This window comes from Kogia breviceps, chromosome 10 (assembly GCF_026419965.1).
Source record: "Kogia breviceps isolate mKogBre1 chromosome 10, mKogBre1 haplotype 1, whole genome shotgun sequence".
Taxonomy (NCBI): Eukaryota; Metazoa; Chordata; class Mammalia; order Artiodactyla; family Physeteridae; genus Kogia; species Kogia breviceps.
Genome location: NC_081319.1, coordinates 106,721,208 through 106,733,444, shown reverse-complemented (window position 1 = coordinate 106,733,444; position 12,237 = coordinate 106,721,208). Strand labels below are relative to the sequence as shown.

At 62.2% G+C, this 12,237-nt stretch overlaps 1 protein-coding gene across 1 annotated transcript; it reads left to right on the top strand.

Moving 5' to 3' along the window:
• The first annotated feature begins 2,020 nt into the window (after positions 1 to 2,020).
• FOXF2 (forkhead box F2) lies at positions 2,021 to 6,995 on the top strand. Its single transcript, XM_059075595.2, has 2 exons — positions 2,021 to 3,179; positions 6,154 to 6,995. The coding sequence occupies exons 1-2, from the start codon at positions 2,021 to 2,023 to the stop codon at positions 6,318 to 6,320; spliced, it is 1,326 nt and encodes a 441-aa protein (XP_058931578.1). The 3' UTR covers positions 6,321 to 6,995.
• Positions 6,996 to 12,237: the final 5,242 nt, after the last annotated feature.

Sequence of the window (12,237 nt, the reverse complement as noted above, 5' to 3'; positions counted from 1 at the left end):
TCTCCGGCCCCACCGGCACACTCGGCCAGAAGCAACCCCAGCACTCCTGGGCACCCAGAGCGGGTGCAGCCTCAGGGCCTTTCCCGGGCCTGTTCCGCCCGGGGGCTCTGGCTGCCCCCCTCTCCAGACCTATCGCCCTCTCCCTTTCTCCCCGCCCCCGCCCCAACTCCCCAGCCTGTCCGGTGCGCGCGCGCGCGCGCGCGCGCGCGCTTGCACCCCGGTCCTTTCTGAGCAGCCGCAGAGGGGCGCCCGGCCCCTCCGCCCCGGCGGTCCGCAGCACCTCCCCTGGGGGCCTCCCCCCAGCCCCGTGCGGCCCCGGAGGCTCCCAGGCCTCCCGCCCTCCTCCCAGTCCCAGCCCCGTCCCTGGTCAGACGGCGCTTCCTTGCACGTGTAATCCAATAACTAACTGTCCGGTCTCACTGGGAGTGATTCCTCCGAGGGCACATCCTCCCTCCCAGCCTGACCCTTACTGAGATGGAGAGGACCCAGCCGCACTGGGTGGGGTGTCGTCCCACGGAAGCCAGTCTCGAGACGGCGGGCACGCATGGGTGGGCGGCATGGGGCCTGGGGGTGCAAATCCCGTGACAGCGGCGCACCCCTTCAGGACTGAGTACAAACACGGCTATCTCACTCCTGTCACTCAGCGCGGCCTTCTTTCTGCATTTCGTACCAAACATCAAATGGCAAACGGAAAGGAAGTGGAAACAAATGCTAACCGGAGTCCTACTCGACCACGTTTGCAGGGTCTCTAAAAAGGAGAGTCTTTAAGGAGCCTGGCCTCTGCCCTCTGCTAACAGCGGTGGGAGGCCGCAGGCCCGTCACAGGAGACAGCGCTGGCACGTTACCTTTGGGCTTCGCGAGCACCCCGGCGTGTGGCGGAGGCAGCAATGTCTAAATGAGCTGACGGACGGACGGACGGACGGTGTCAGTGCGGGCGCAGGGGCAGCGGCTAAGGAGGTCTGGCGGCGGCACCCGCGGCAGCACCACTCGGCCGGCCCAGGACCGGCCGGGAGGAGGGGGGAGGAGGGGGGAGGAGGGGGAGGGGGAGGAGGGGGGAGGAGGGGAGGGGGGAGGGGAGGAGGGGAGGGGGAGGAGGGGGAGAAAGAGGGGGGAGGAGGGGAGAAGGAGAGGGGAGGAGGAGGAGGAGGGGGAGGGGGAGGAGGGGGGAGGAGGGGGAGGAGGGGGAGGGGGAGGAGGAGGGGGGAGGAGGAGAGGAGGGGGAGGGGAGGGGAGGGGAGGGGAGGGGAGGAGAGGGGGAGGAGAAGGGGTGGGTCCGCTCCGCTAGGGGCGGCCGGCTTTGGGGTGGGGGCAGGGGTGCTGTCCGGGACTAAGAGAAAGACGATTTCCTAAAGTCGAGGGGGTCGAGTGTTGCGGGGCGTGGCGGGCGTCCTCCCGGCGCACTGTGAGTCGGCCTGCGACCCCGCGCTTTGAGAGGGGGTGGGTGGGGAGCCGGAGAGCATCCGAGAGAGGAATTAAAAGGCCGAGGGGGACCCCGGGGAGCGAGCAGAGAGATAAGCGAGGGAGCGGGCGGCCGGCCGGGGGGAGGAGTGAGCGCCGGCCCAGCGCGCCCTCCCCGGGGCGGCGGCGGCGGCGGAGGAGGGGGCAGGGCAGGGCGGGGGGGCGGCGGGGGCGGGCGCGGGAGGGAGGAAGTGCGAGAGACAGAGCGAGCCGCGCTCCTGAGGGGAGACGTCGGGCTCGTCCCCGGGGTCCCGGCCGCGGTCCCCGCTCGCTCGCGCAGCCGCCCGGCCGCTCCGGCTCCGCGGCCCGGAGGCCGCCGCGCAGGCCGGGCCCGAGGCCCGGGGAGGGATGCGCGGGGCGTCGCCTCCGGCCCGCGGCCGCCGCCAGAAGCCCCGGCGGAGCTGAGGGAGGCGACGGCGGAGCGCTGGCTCGGAGCGGCCGCGGCTGCAGCCCGGGCGGCGGGCTAGGGCGCCCGCCGGGCCTCTGGGTGGACCGCGCTCCCGCGCCTTCGCGCCCGGCCCCGCCCGCGCCCCCGCCGCCGGGCCCCGCTCCCGGGCCCCCGATGACCTCCGAGGGCGGGCCGCCGCCGGCCCCGCTCCGCCGCGCCCGCAGCCCGGGCCCCGGCGCGCTCCAGGCCGCCCTGATGAGCCCGCCGCCGCCCGCCGCGGCCGCCGCCGCCGCCGCCCTGGAGGCCGCCTCGTCTTCGTCGTCGTCCGCCGCCTCCTCCGGCGCGGCCGGCGCGGCCCCGAGCGCCTGCAAGAGCGCGGGCGGCGGCGGCGGCGCGGGCGGCGGCGGCGCGGGCGCCAAGAAGGCGAGCTCGGGGCTGCGGCGGCCCGAGAAGCCGCCCTACTCGTACATCGCGCTCATCGTCATGGCCATCCAGAGCTCGCCCGCCAAGCGCCTGACGCTCAGCGAGATCTACCAGTTCCTGCAGGCGCGCTTCCCCTTCTTCCGCGGCGCCTACCAGGGCTGGAAGAACTCCGTGCGCCACAACCTCTCGCTCAACGAGTGCTTCATCAAGCTGCCCAAGGGCCTCGGGCGGCCGGGCAAGGGCCACTACTGGACCATCGACCCAGCCAGCGAGTTCATGTTCGAGGAGGGCTCGTTCCGCCGCCGGCCGCGCGGCTTCAGGCGGAAGTGCCAGGCGCTCAAGCCCATGTACCACCGTGTGGTGAGCGGCCTGGGCTTCGGGGCCTCGCTGCTGCCGCAGGGCTTCGACTTCCAGGCGCCGCCATCGGCGCCGCTCGGCTGCCACGGGCAGGGCGGCTACGGCGGCCTCGACATGATGCCCGCGGGCTACGACGCGGGCGCCGGCGCCCCGGGCCACGCGCACCCGCATCACCACCACCACCACCACGTCCCGCACATGTCGCCCAACCCGGGCTCCACCTACATGGCCAGCTGCCCGGTGCCCGCCGGGCCGGGGGGCGTCGGCGCGGCCGGGGGCGGCGGCGGCGGCGGCGGCGGGGACTACGGCCCGGACAGCAGCAGCAGCCCCGTGCCCTCGTCCCCGGCCGTGGCGAGCGCCATCGAGTGCCACTCGCCCTACACCAGCCCCGCGGCGCACTGGAGCTCGCCCGGCGCCTCGCCTTACCTCAAGCAGCCGCCCGCCCTGACGCCGGGCGGCACCCCCGCGGCCCCGGCCGGCCTGCACACCAGCATGTCCACCTACTCGCTGGAGCAGAGCTACCTGCACCAGAACGCCCGCGAGGACCTCCCAGGTAACACGGGGGGGTCCTGGCCCGCCGGCGCGTCGCCCCGAGGCCTCCCCGCTCTGGGTGGCCGAGGCCCAGGGGAAGCTGGCACCCTATGGGGGTGGGGTCGGGGTCACTGGGCCTTCCCCGACAGGCTTGGCCCCCCCGCCGGGCCTCCAGAATTTTCACCCCTAGGAGGATGGAGTCAAGTGCCTGCGTCCTCGGGCTCTCCGAGTGTCCCCACGGACTGCAGGGCTCAAATCTCAGGCCTGACTTAGCTTAGAGAGAAGCCTTGTGGCCTTAGGGGACCTTGGCCAAGGCACTGTGGCTGCTTTCTTGTGTCTTTTTTTCAAATTGGTTTTGCTGTGCTTTCACCCAAAAGTACACGTCCGGAAGGGACATGCTCGGTACCTGCCGTGTGCGTGGGGAGGGGCTCCGCTGGGCGAGGGTTGAGGGGGGGAAAGGAGGGAGGGACGCCGGGAAAGCAGAGGGGTTCCAGGACCCTGCACAAAAGGGAAATGTTGCCAGGGAGGAGAGGCGCCAAGCGGTGGAGGAGTCTCCTGCCTCCCCCCACGGTGGACCCAAGTTGATGACACATGGGTCCGGCCTAGGCCAGCAGGACCTGGGGACCGCAGCGAGGCTCCCCTGAGAAACGCCTGCCCCTTGGGCGCCCCTTGTCGTGTTGATGGTGTGAATTGTGTCGGTTGCAGATTATGAAAATTTATTGACTCGCCCAGGGCGGTGAAAGGTGGGAGGGGACAGATGGGGGTGGAGGAGGGAATTTGAATATTTAGCCAGGTTCATGGGGACGGTGGAGATAAACCCTTACATTAACCCCTCGGAGGCAGGCTGGTCTGCCCAGCAAGCAGGGGCTCTAGCTGACACTCACCCGCCCCGATGAGAAAAGGGTTCGCGGGACGACGACACACCTACATTACATGTTCGTGCATCGGTGTGGGGCAGAGCGTCAGGGAGAAAGAAAGTCCAGAAATGGGCGAAAGATCTTGGTTCCCTGGACGGTGAAATTTCCCAAATAGGCCTTTTAAATGCGGGTCTCAGAGGTTAACTAAACAAAGACAGTCTGGGCAGGACCACACCGGAGAGGATTTTAGCCTGACTTAACCCACTGAGAGCGGAGTCTTGTTCGGTTTTATGGGAATTTCAACAAGTAACCAACACAGACGACCCTCCCCTCTTATTTTTTTTTTTTTACCCCCCTGGGACGGGCTGTCAATCACCTCTGAGCCCAGGCGGCGCGCTCTGCGCTCTCCCGCCCACCCGCTCCCCTCCCGGCTCCCCGCTCCCCGCGCCCGCAGCCCTGCTCAGCCGCAACCGGGACTCCGAGGCAGGTCCGTGAAACTTCCGCGGCTGCCGTGAAACACTTCGCTCGACGTTCAAAATCGCGCAGAAAGCGCCTTCTGACCATTCTGTGAGGCCGTCCTCGCCCCACGCCACACACCGGGCGCACGCACGGGTCGCAGAAGCGTGGGGACCCGGGAGACTTCTCCTCCGTCTAGAGGAGAAGGGACACCACCTCGCCGGCCCCCCAGGAGCTCGCGCGCCCTCCGGGCCGAGTCTGGGAGCCCCGAGGAGGAGGCCATGGCCCGGCTGGGACGCTCTGCTTCGCCCCACCCCCCAACCGTGCTCTGGCTCCCGCCCCCTCTAACCCTCTTCCCCGAGGGGCTAGCTGGCGTCTCCCAGGCCGGGCCGCGAGCCCAGGGCCCCTCGAGGAGCGGGGAGGCCGAGGAGGTGCCCCGAGTGCCCGTTCCCAGCACGACGCCCGGGCGGCCCAGGCCCGCTTGCTTGGGGAGGCCCCTCGGCCTCTCTGCCTCCTGAGAACCTTTCAAGAAGGAGCCGGGCTCTTAGGTCCTTCGGTCCCATCAAAGCGCCGGGCCCGCCGGCTAGAGATGCGGGAACCGGCACCGCGAGGTGCTTTAAGGCGGGGGGGCAAGCGCACCTGCGCGGCAGCGACGGCTCACGTCGGGGCGCGCGTTGGCCACAGTCGGTGTTGCCGGGCGCTGATCGCGGGGCCGCCCCGTGGCTCAGCGAGCGCTGGACGCTGCCAGGCGAGGCGCCGCGGGCCGCCGGGTAAGGTCTTCGCGCGCGCAGAACAAGCCGGCCCTGCACCCGCGTGGGCGGACGGTCCCCGCGGCGCACGCGAGACTAGAAAGGCCTCGGGAAAGGGGTCCAGCCCGGCCCCGAGAGAGGCCCGGGCCGGGAGAAGCGCGGGGCCCAGCGAGCCGGAAGCCCAGCCAACTGTGCCCCCGGGCCGGAGGCGCCGAGAAAGCAAAAGCAAAAGTCGGCGGCGCCCGGAGGCCTGGCTCGGGCCCCGGGGAGAGGCTGCGGGCCGGGCCGGCTCCCCCAAAGGCTCCCCGCGCGGCAGAGGGCCGCAACCGAGCTCTCCCCCAAGGGCAGCGCTGCTCCGGGGGTCCTGCTTCCCTCGAGGCGCGACCCACAGCGATGCGCGCGTTTGTTCTCGGCCCTTCTCTGGCCGTGGGATTGTTTTCTGTCACCCCCTGGCGCTCAGGGCCTGCTCCTTGGAGCCGGCTAGTTGGTTGGGAAATAAGGCAGGGGGGCTCGAAACCAGAAGCGAGGGAGACCGTGGTGTTTCGGGGGCGGGGGCTGGGCCTCGGCAGCACCGGCTGGAGCCCTGCGGGCAGGGACCGGGCCCAGGGCCAGGGGCTGTTAGAGCCGCGCCCAGCCTCCGGGGGTAACAGACACCCGGGCGCAGAGAGCCTGGCTTCGCTGGGACAGTGCTCTGTGGCCCCGGGGAAACCAAAGGAGACCCCAGACCGGGGTGCCGGAGGCGTCCTGCGGCCTACAGTTTGAAACTCTGAGAAGCTTCTGGGGCTGGGCTTTCTCTCCCGGTTTTACTGCAATAGACAAAAAGACAGGCCGACCCCCTTGGAGTCAAAAGTTGAATTAAGTTTCCAAAAATTACGTGCCCTGTCCTCGGCGGAAGAAACGTTTCTGAAAAGTTTTCTTTTCTCCCTCCTTGCAGTGGGGCTGCCCCGGTACCAGCACCACTCCACGCCGGTGTGCGACAGGAAAGACTTCGTCCTGAACTTTAACAGCATCTCCTCCTTCCACCCCTCGGCCAGCGGCCCCTACTACCATCACCACCACCACCAGAGCGTCTGCCAGGACATTAAGCCCTGTGTCATGTGAGCGGAGGGAGGGGCCGCGCCAGGCCCTCTCGCCCCTGGGGCGAGGCTGAGTGGACTCCCAGAGCAGCGTGGCTGCAATAGCACATCAGTCACTTAGCCAGAGTCCCCAGGCCAGGCAAGCATCCTGCGCCGATGTTTTTCTGCCCTTGGCAGAAGGACAGCCCCAAGGTAATGCCCCGAATTCGTGCAGGCTCCCGGAGGAGAAGGGAGAACTCCGCTCCTTGGCCGACATGGTGAGAACTCACCACGCGGAAAACACAGGCATGGAACTCGGGGGGTTCCCTCGCCTTTAGTAATCAGGGTCTGAAACACGCAGAGGGGCTGCGTGCGTGTGTTTCTTTGTCTATGGAAAATGTGTGTGCTTTTCTAAAAGGCGGTGCCGAGCGCAAGATTTCCAGAAAGCCTCACCCTGCGGCCTGGCTCAGTGGGGAGCCGTGTTTTGCCAAACACCACCTGTGGATACAGGTGCCCAAGGACATTATCAAGGAAGTATTTAGCAGCGATGTGTCTAGTTTAAGAAAGTGGGGTCTTCAGTATTGTGACTATACAACGTTTTTTACAAGGTTGTTTTTTCTACCATCATAGTTTAAAGATATTTCTGTGACCTTCGTGTATACTCACACTTTGCTTGTATTTTAAAAGGGGGATATATTTGCACTTACATATACTTTTACAGTTTGCCAAACTATTTTGATGTAAAATTTTTTCAATAAAATGTATATAACAAATAGTTGCTGGGGGATCCCTTTCCTCCACGGGCATCCGATCGCCAGGCCTCCTCACCAGCGGTCACTGCAACTCTACTCTGGGCGGGCTTTTTTTTCCAAGTCATGTAATTGACGTGGTGTGGGGTCTGTGCCTTGAGCAGCACAGGCCGGTTTCTGATTGTGGGTCTTCTCAGGAGAGAAAGAGAAGAAGAAACATTTTCCATTATTTCTTTCCTTCACCCTCGCTCTTTCTGGCTAAACAAAAAACAAGGTGAAAGGAGCCTAAAAGAAAACCGGGCAAGATGAAGGCTTGAGGAAACCAAGTTTCGGGCCCCCTTTGTTGTCTTTCTTGTGTGCACGGCGAGTTCTGCCCTTTGCTCTTTCCTTTCGCCACCAGCACAGGGTGGAGTGACGGGGCAGAACATCACTCGGGGCTGCCCTCGGCCCGGCCGGGCTCGGAGCAAGGGGTAGGTGCCCAGTGCAAGGGCCTCGGCTCCTTGGGTGGCCGTCAGACCCCCTCGTCCAGAGGGGGAAGCCCGTGGAGGGTGTGGGCAGTCCCCAGCATCAGGGATGGAAACAGGACAAGATGTCTGCCCCCCCCACCCCGTTCAGGCACAGCGGCCGCCCCCACCTGTCTCCCTATGAGTCACTCCGCTCCCTCCTCTCCCTCGCAGGGAGCGATGCTTTCCCTCGGGGATTCCCGCTGAGCCCTTTCCTTTCTCGCCTGGTTTCCTGAGGCTTCCCAACCACAGATGCTACAGGCAGAGCTGCCGAAGCTCCGGACAAAAGAGAAAGGAAACAGGCCGGTGGGCACCAGCCCCGCCTGGTCTCACCAGCCCTGCAGACTCCGGGCAGCGCTGGCCGCTGTGGGCCCACGAGCAAGCAGAGGGGTTCTCTAGGTCTCGCTTTTGCTTTTGAGAGCTCGCCTTCGAGCCTCATTCCCTGCAGGCACTGTCTCTCAGTCAGTCACCAGGAACGGATACCCCTGGGCGGGCATCTCCCACACAGGGCTTTTTGTATTCTGAGTGAGTTTCAGTCCAAAGACGGTCTCAGTAAAACATCTTGTTTCGAAAAGTCCTAACCATCTGCCTAATCTTTAGGCTTCCTTTCTATATTTTCCAAAATTAAGCAGGGATTTAAACATTTGTTGTGTCCCATTATCACATTTGCAGTTAAATAGGGATTTTTTTTCTTTTATTCGGGGCTACTTGGGGGCTGCTATAAATTATGAAGTCAGTCTCAGAGTTTGCTCTGACCACAGTGCTGTGTTTACATTCCTTCCGAGGCAGCCGGCATGGTCGTAATTTATATCCTAAACACTTGCACGTAACTTGTTTATACAGAGAATGACAGGACCTGGGAGGGAAGGCTGTGGCCGCTGGGCCTCGGCGAGCCCAGCGCGCCCCCTAGTGGTGAGAGGAGGCCCCCGCGCGTGGAGATGCAGGGTCCTTTATCCTATGCAAGAACTTTCCCCAAATGACCTGTTTTGTGGTGCTTTTTCCTACTCCTCCGACGTGGGGACGCTGGTCCGCTTTACAGATCCGCACAGGCGGACCTCGGAGATACTGTGGGCTTCGCTTGAGACCACCACAATAAATACTGCAATAAAGTGGGTCACACACATTTTTGGTTTCCCCAGGCATATAAAAGTTAGGGATACACTATGCTGGAGTCTGTTAAGTGTGCAATAGCATTATGTCTAAAAAACAATGTGCAGACCTTAATTTTAAAATACTTTACTGCTAAGAAATGCTAAATGTCGTCTGAGCCTTCAGCGAGTCACAGTAGTAATATCAAAGATCACCATAATAAATCCAATAATAATAAAGTTTGAAATATTGCAAGAATTACCAAGATGTGACACAGAGAGGCAGAGTGGGCAAATGCAATTGGAAAAAGTGATACCTTTTGCATGGCTCTATGCAGGGTCGCCACAAATCTTCACTTTGTAAAAAACACTCACTATCTGGGAAGCCCACTAAAGTGACGCCCAATAGGAAGAGGTGCGCCTGCACTCCGTCCTGGCTGCAGGGCTCCAGGCCACGGTCCCTGCTTCTGGTTCCTTTCACACGTGCCCCCCAACGCCACATACAAGACCTCTACGTCTGGAGTGACAGACACAGGTGCGGTGGCCCCCGTGTATCTGAATCACTTGGAGGGCTAGTGGGGCACAGGCCGGTGGGTCCAGCCCGTTTCTCGTAAGTGCATCTGGGGCGGGGCTCCAGAGCCTGCATTCCCAGCAAGCTCCCAGTTGACGCTGACAGTGTTTGTCCAGGAACCACACTTTGAAAACCACGGGTCCGGGAGGGCAGATTGAATTGTGGATATTTTACAGGTTTAGATGGGTGAGTGTTAAGGCTCGTGCATTCGTTAGTTAAGCAAAGATCTGAAAAGGTTTTGCCCACAGGAAAAAACTATGATGGATTACTCTGTGATGGATTACTGACCCCTGGGAAACATAAGGCCTAATTTTGAGCCCTGCACCAAGAAGTAGAAACTCCTCATTTTTATTCAAAGCGACGGTATGTCTTGGTTTATTCTAGTAAACTTTGCAAAGAACAGTCAGGAGGAATCACTAAAGCCTGTCCACCTCGGTACTGTGAGTCTGGGTATGTACACAGCAGTGATGTCACAGTTCTCCAGATGGAGGGAGGTGGTGATTGGAGCAGGCAGGAAAAGGAATTCCTTTATTGGTGATAAAATCTTTAGAGGGTGGAACAGAGAGAAAGCAAAGGGGGGCTGCGACCTCAGTGACCCCCAGATACAGATGGGTCAGGCAGGACGGGGCGGTGGGGGGGGCGGGTGGGTGCGGGGAGAGGGCGAGACGGAAAGAGAGAGAGGAGAGATCTGCAGAGGAGTGTCTGAAAATATCTCAGGAGTTCCCGTCCCGACGTGAGCAGAGAAGCCTTTGAAGCTGGGCTGCCATCCTGTGAGGCCACCGCCATCTCCCCAGGCCTCCAGGGCCAAGGCATTGGTTGTAAAGCCCACGTACTTCTGTTTTCCTTGGCTTCTGCCTGGATTCTGGGGAAGTAAGTGAATTCTCTAGTTGTGCGTGCTCAAATTTTCTGAACTGCTACAGCAGCGTCCAGAGCATTTGGGGAGAATCATCTCGACTTACATTTTAGAAAGTGGAAGTCTGATTTCTGGGGGAAATCTTCAGGTATTAGATGGAATTAGCGCCTCCTTCCCCAAAGAAAAACCCCTTTGTAGATTCCTATCTACCCAATTACTGTGCATCATGGTGATTAATTCGAAACAGGCACCGGCTTATTTAGCATGGAAATATATTTTAATATATTTGATCAGAACGGAAATACATTTTACCAAACCTGTCTCCATGAAACCCTATCTGAGCAAGGACAAACACCCCAGATGCAGACACCGGGCCAGGGAAGGCCACAGCTCAGGGACGTCAAGCTCAGTTGGGAAAAAATGAAAGGGCTGGAAGTTCTTTTGGAGTTCAGAGTGCCCTGGGTCCGAGCAATTGTCTCTTGGGTCCCCGGGGGACGCGAGGGTCCCAGGGCTGGACGGCCGTTCCTCTCGGCCTGAGTGTGTGGGAGAGAAGAAGGGGCCCTGGGGCAGCAGGGAGGCTGGTGCCCTCCAGGCATTCCCTCCGGAAGGGCCCCCTGCTACCCGCCAGCCCAGGAGCTGCTGTCTCACAGGCAAAGAGACGCGGAGGGCGGCCTGGGCCACGGCCAGGCGGGGACTCTGTCCCCCGACGGCACTGCACCACCCAGAATGGGCGGAGCCCCCCGGAATCACAAGCTGCTCCCATTTTGGCGAGTCTAGGGGGCCCCTCTGTTTTCCATTTCATCTTCGATCCCCGAAGGCAGCCCTCGGCTACATCACTGGGACTTTGTCCAGGACCGCTTTGTCCACCAGGCGGTGTCCCCCACCGGGGGCTCCTCTCCCCTGAGTGACCCCTGTCACGGCTTTCCCTCACCCCGGCCACCCCAGCAATGAGCAGGCAGAAGCAGCAGTGAGTCGTGTGGGGTGAGTGGCTGAACCACGGGACGACCCCTGCTAACGGCTACTCTTCAACAAGGAAAAGAACCTCCATCAGGAAAGAATCACTTTACTGGGTTGCAATTCCAGGTGACCAGGCTGGTCTTTGGTCCAGAAGGAGCAAATCAGCAGCTGTTACTGGGTGATTTGTACACACAGCGGTGGGTCACAGCCCCAGAGCCTGGCAGGGGGACCTGGCGAGCTTTAAAACCCGCCCAAGTCACCCCCGGCCAGCAAAGTTGGCTCCCCGGGGGGCCCGGCCTCGGCAGCGCCCAGAAGGCCTCCAGCTGCCTCGGCTGTTCAGGCGGGATTGACAGCCACTAATGAACGCTATCTTGTTTATGTTTCACAGAAATCCTTTAAGGAAGGCCTTATCGTCACGGGCTTGCGGAAGAGAAAAGGCTGCCCAGCTGTGTTTAGCTGGGGTCCACGCTGGTGCCCTGTCTGTAAAGCAAGGGTCCCCCACCCTGGCACACCGCCTGCCACCTGGGCAGCTTTGGCAGGTCTGTGCCCAGCCCCCCGCGTGGTCACGCAGAATCCCGGGCGGGCAGACAGGGCGACTCCGGCCCCTGCTCCCCGCAGGGAAAGGGGACACTGCCCCGCGGCCGCCAGGTGTGACTTCACAGTAATCAGTTACTCCAGTTCTTCCTGAGTCGGGGCGGGAGAGGCACAGACAGGAGGAGGGGAGGATGGGCGCGGTGACACGGGGGAGGACCAGCGGGAGAGACTGAAGCCCTCGCCCTCCCCTGGGCTGCCTGGGCTGGCCGACCCACCGCATCAGTAAGGACGCAGGGTCCCCAGCCCCTGTGCACCAGCAATACTCCAGCAACGGGGGCCAAGTAGGGGGTCCCCCCACTGACTGGGAGAGCCAAACAAAGGCTGCCTCCTGGTGCCCAGGCCAGGAGCGTCAGAGCCAATGCTTAAAGAGCACACGTGGGCAGACGGGCACACACACATGTACATGCAGACGTACAGACGCACATGGTCACACATAGACAGACGCACCCCTAGACACACCTGGAGACATATAGACACCTACACAGTCTTCTGTTCAGCTGGGGTCCCAACCCCAAGTACTGAGATGCTGACTTTTGACTACACCTGACATCTTTCCAAATCTCCAAATCGACCGCAACAGTTTAATAATCACCTTCTGAGGTTTCCTTTTCTAAAGGCAGGAATTTCCCCCTCCTCTAATTCTAGAAG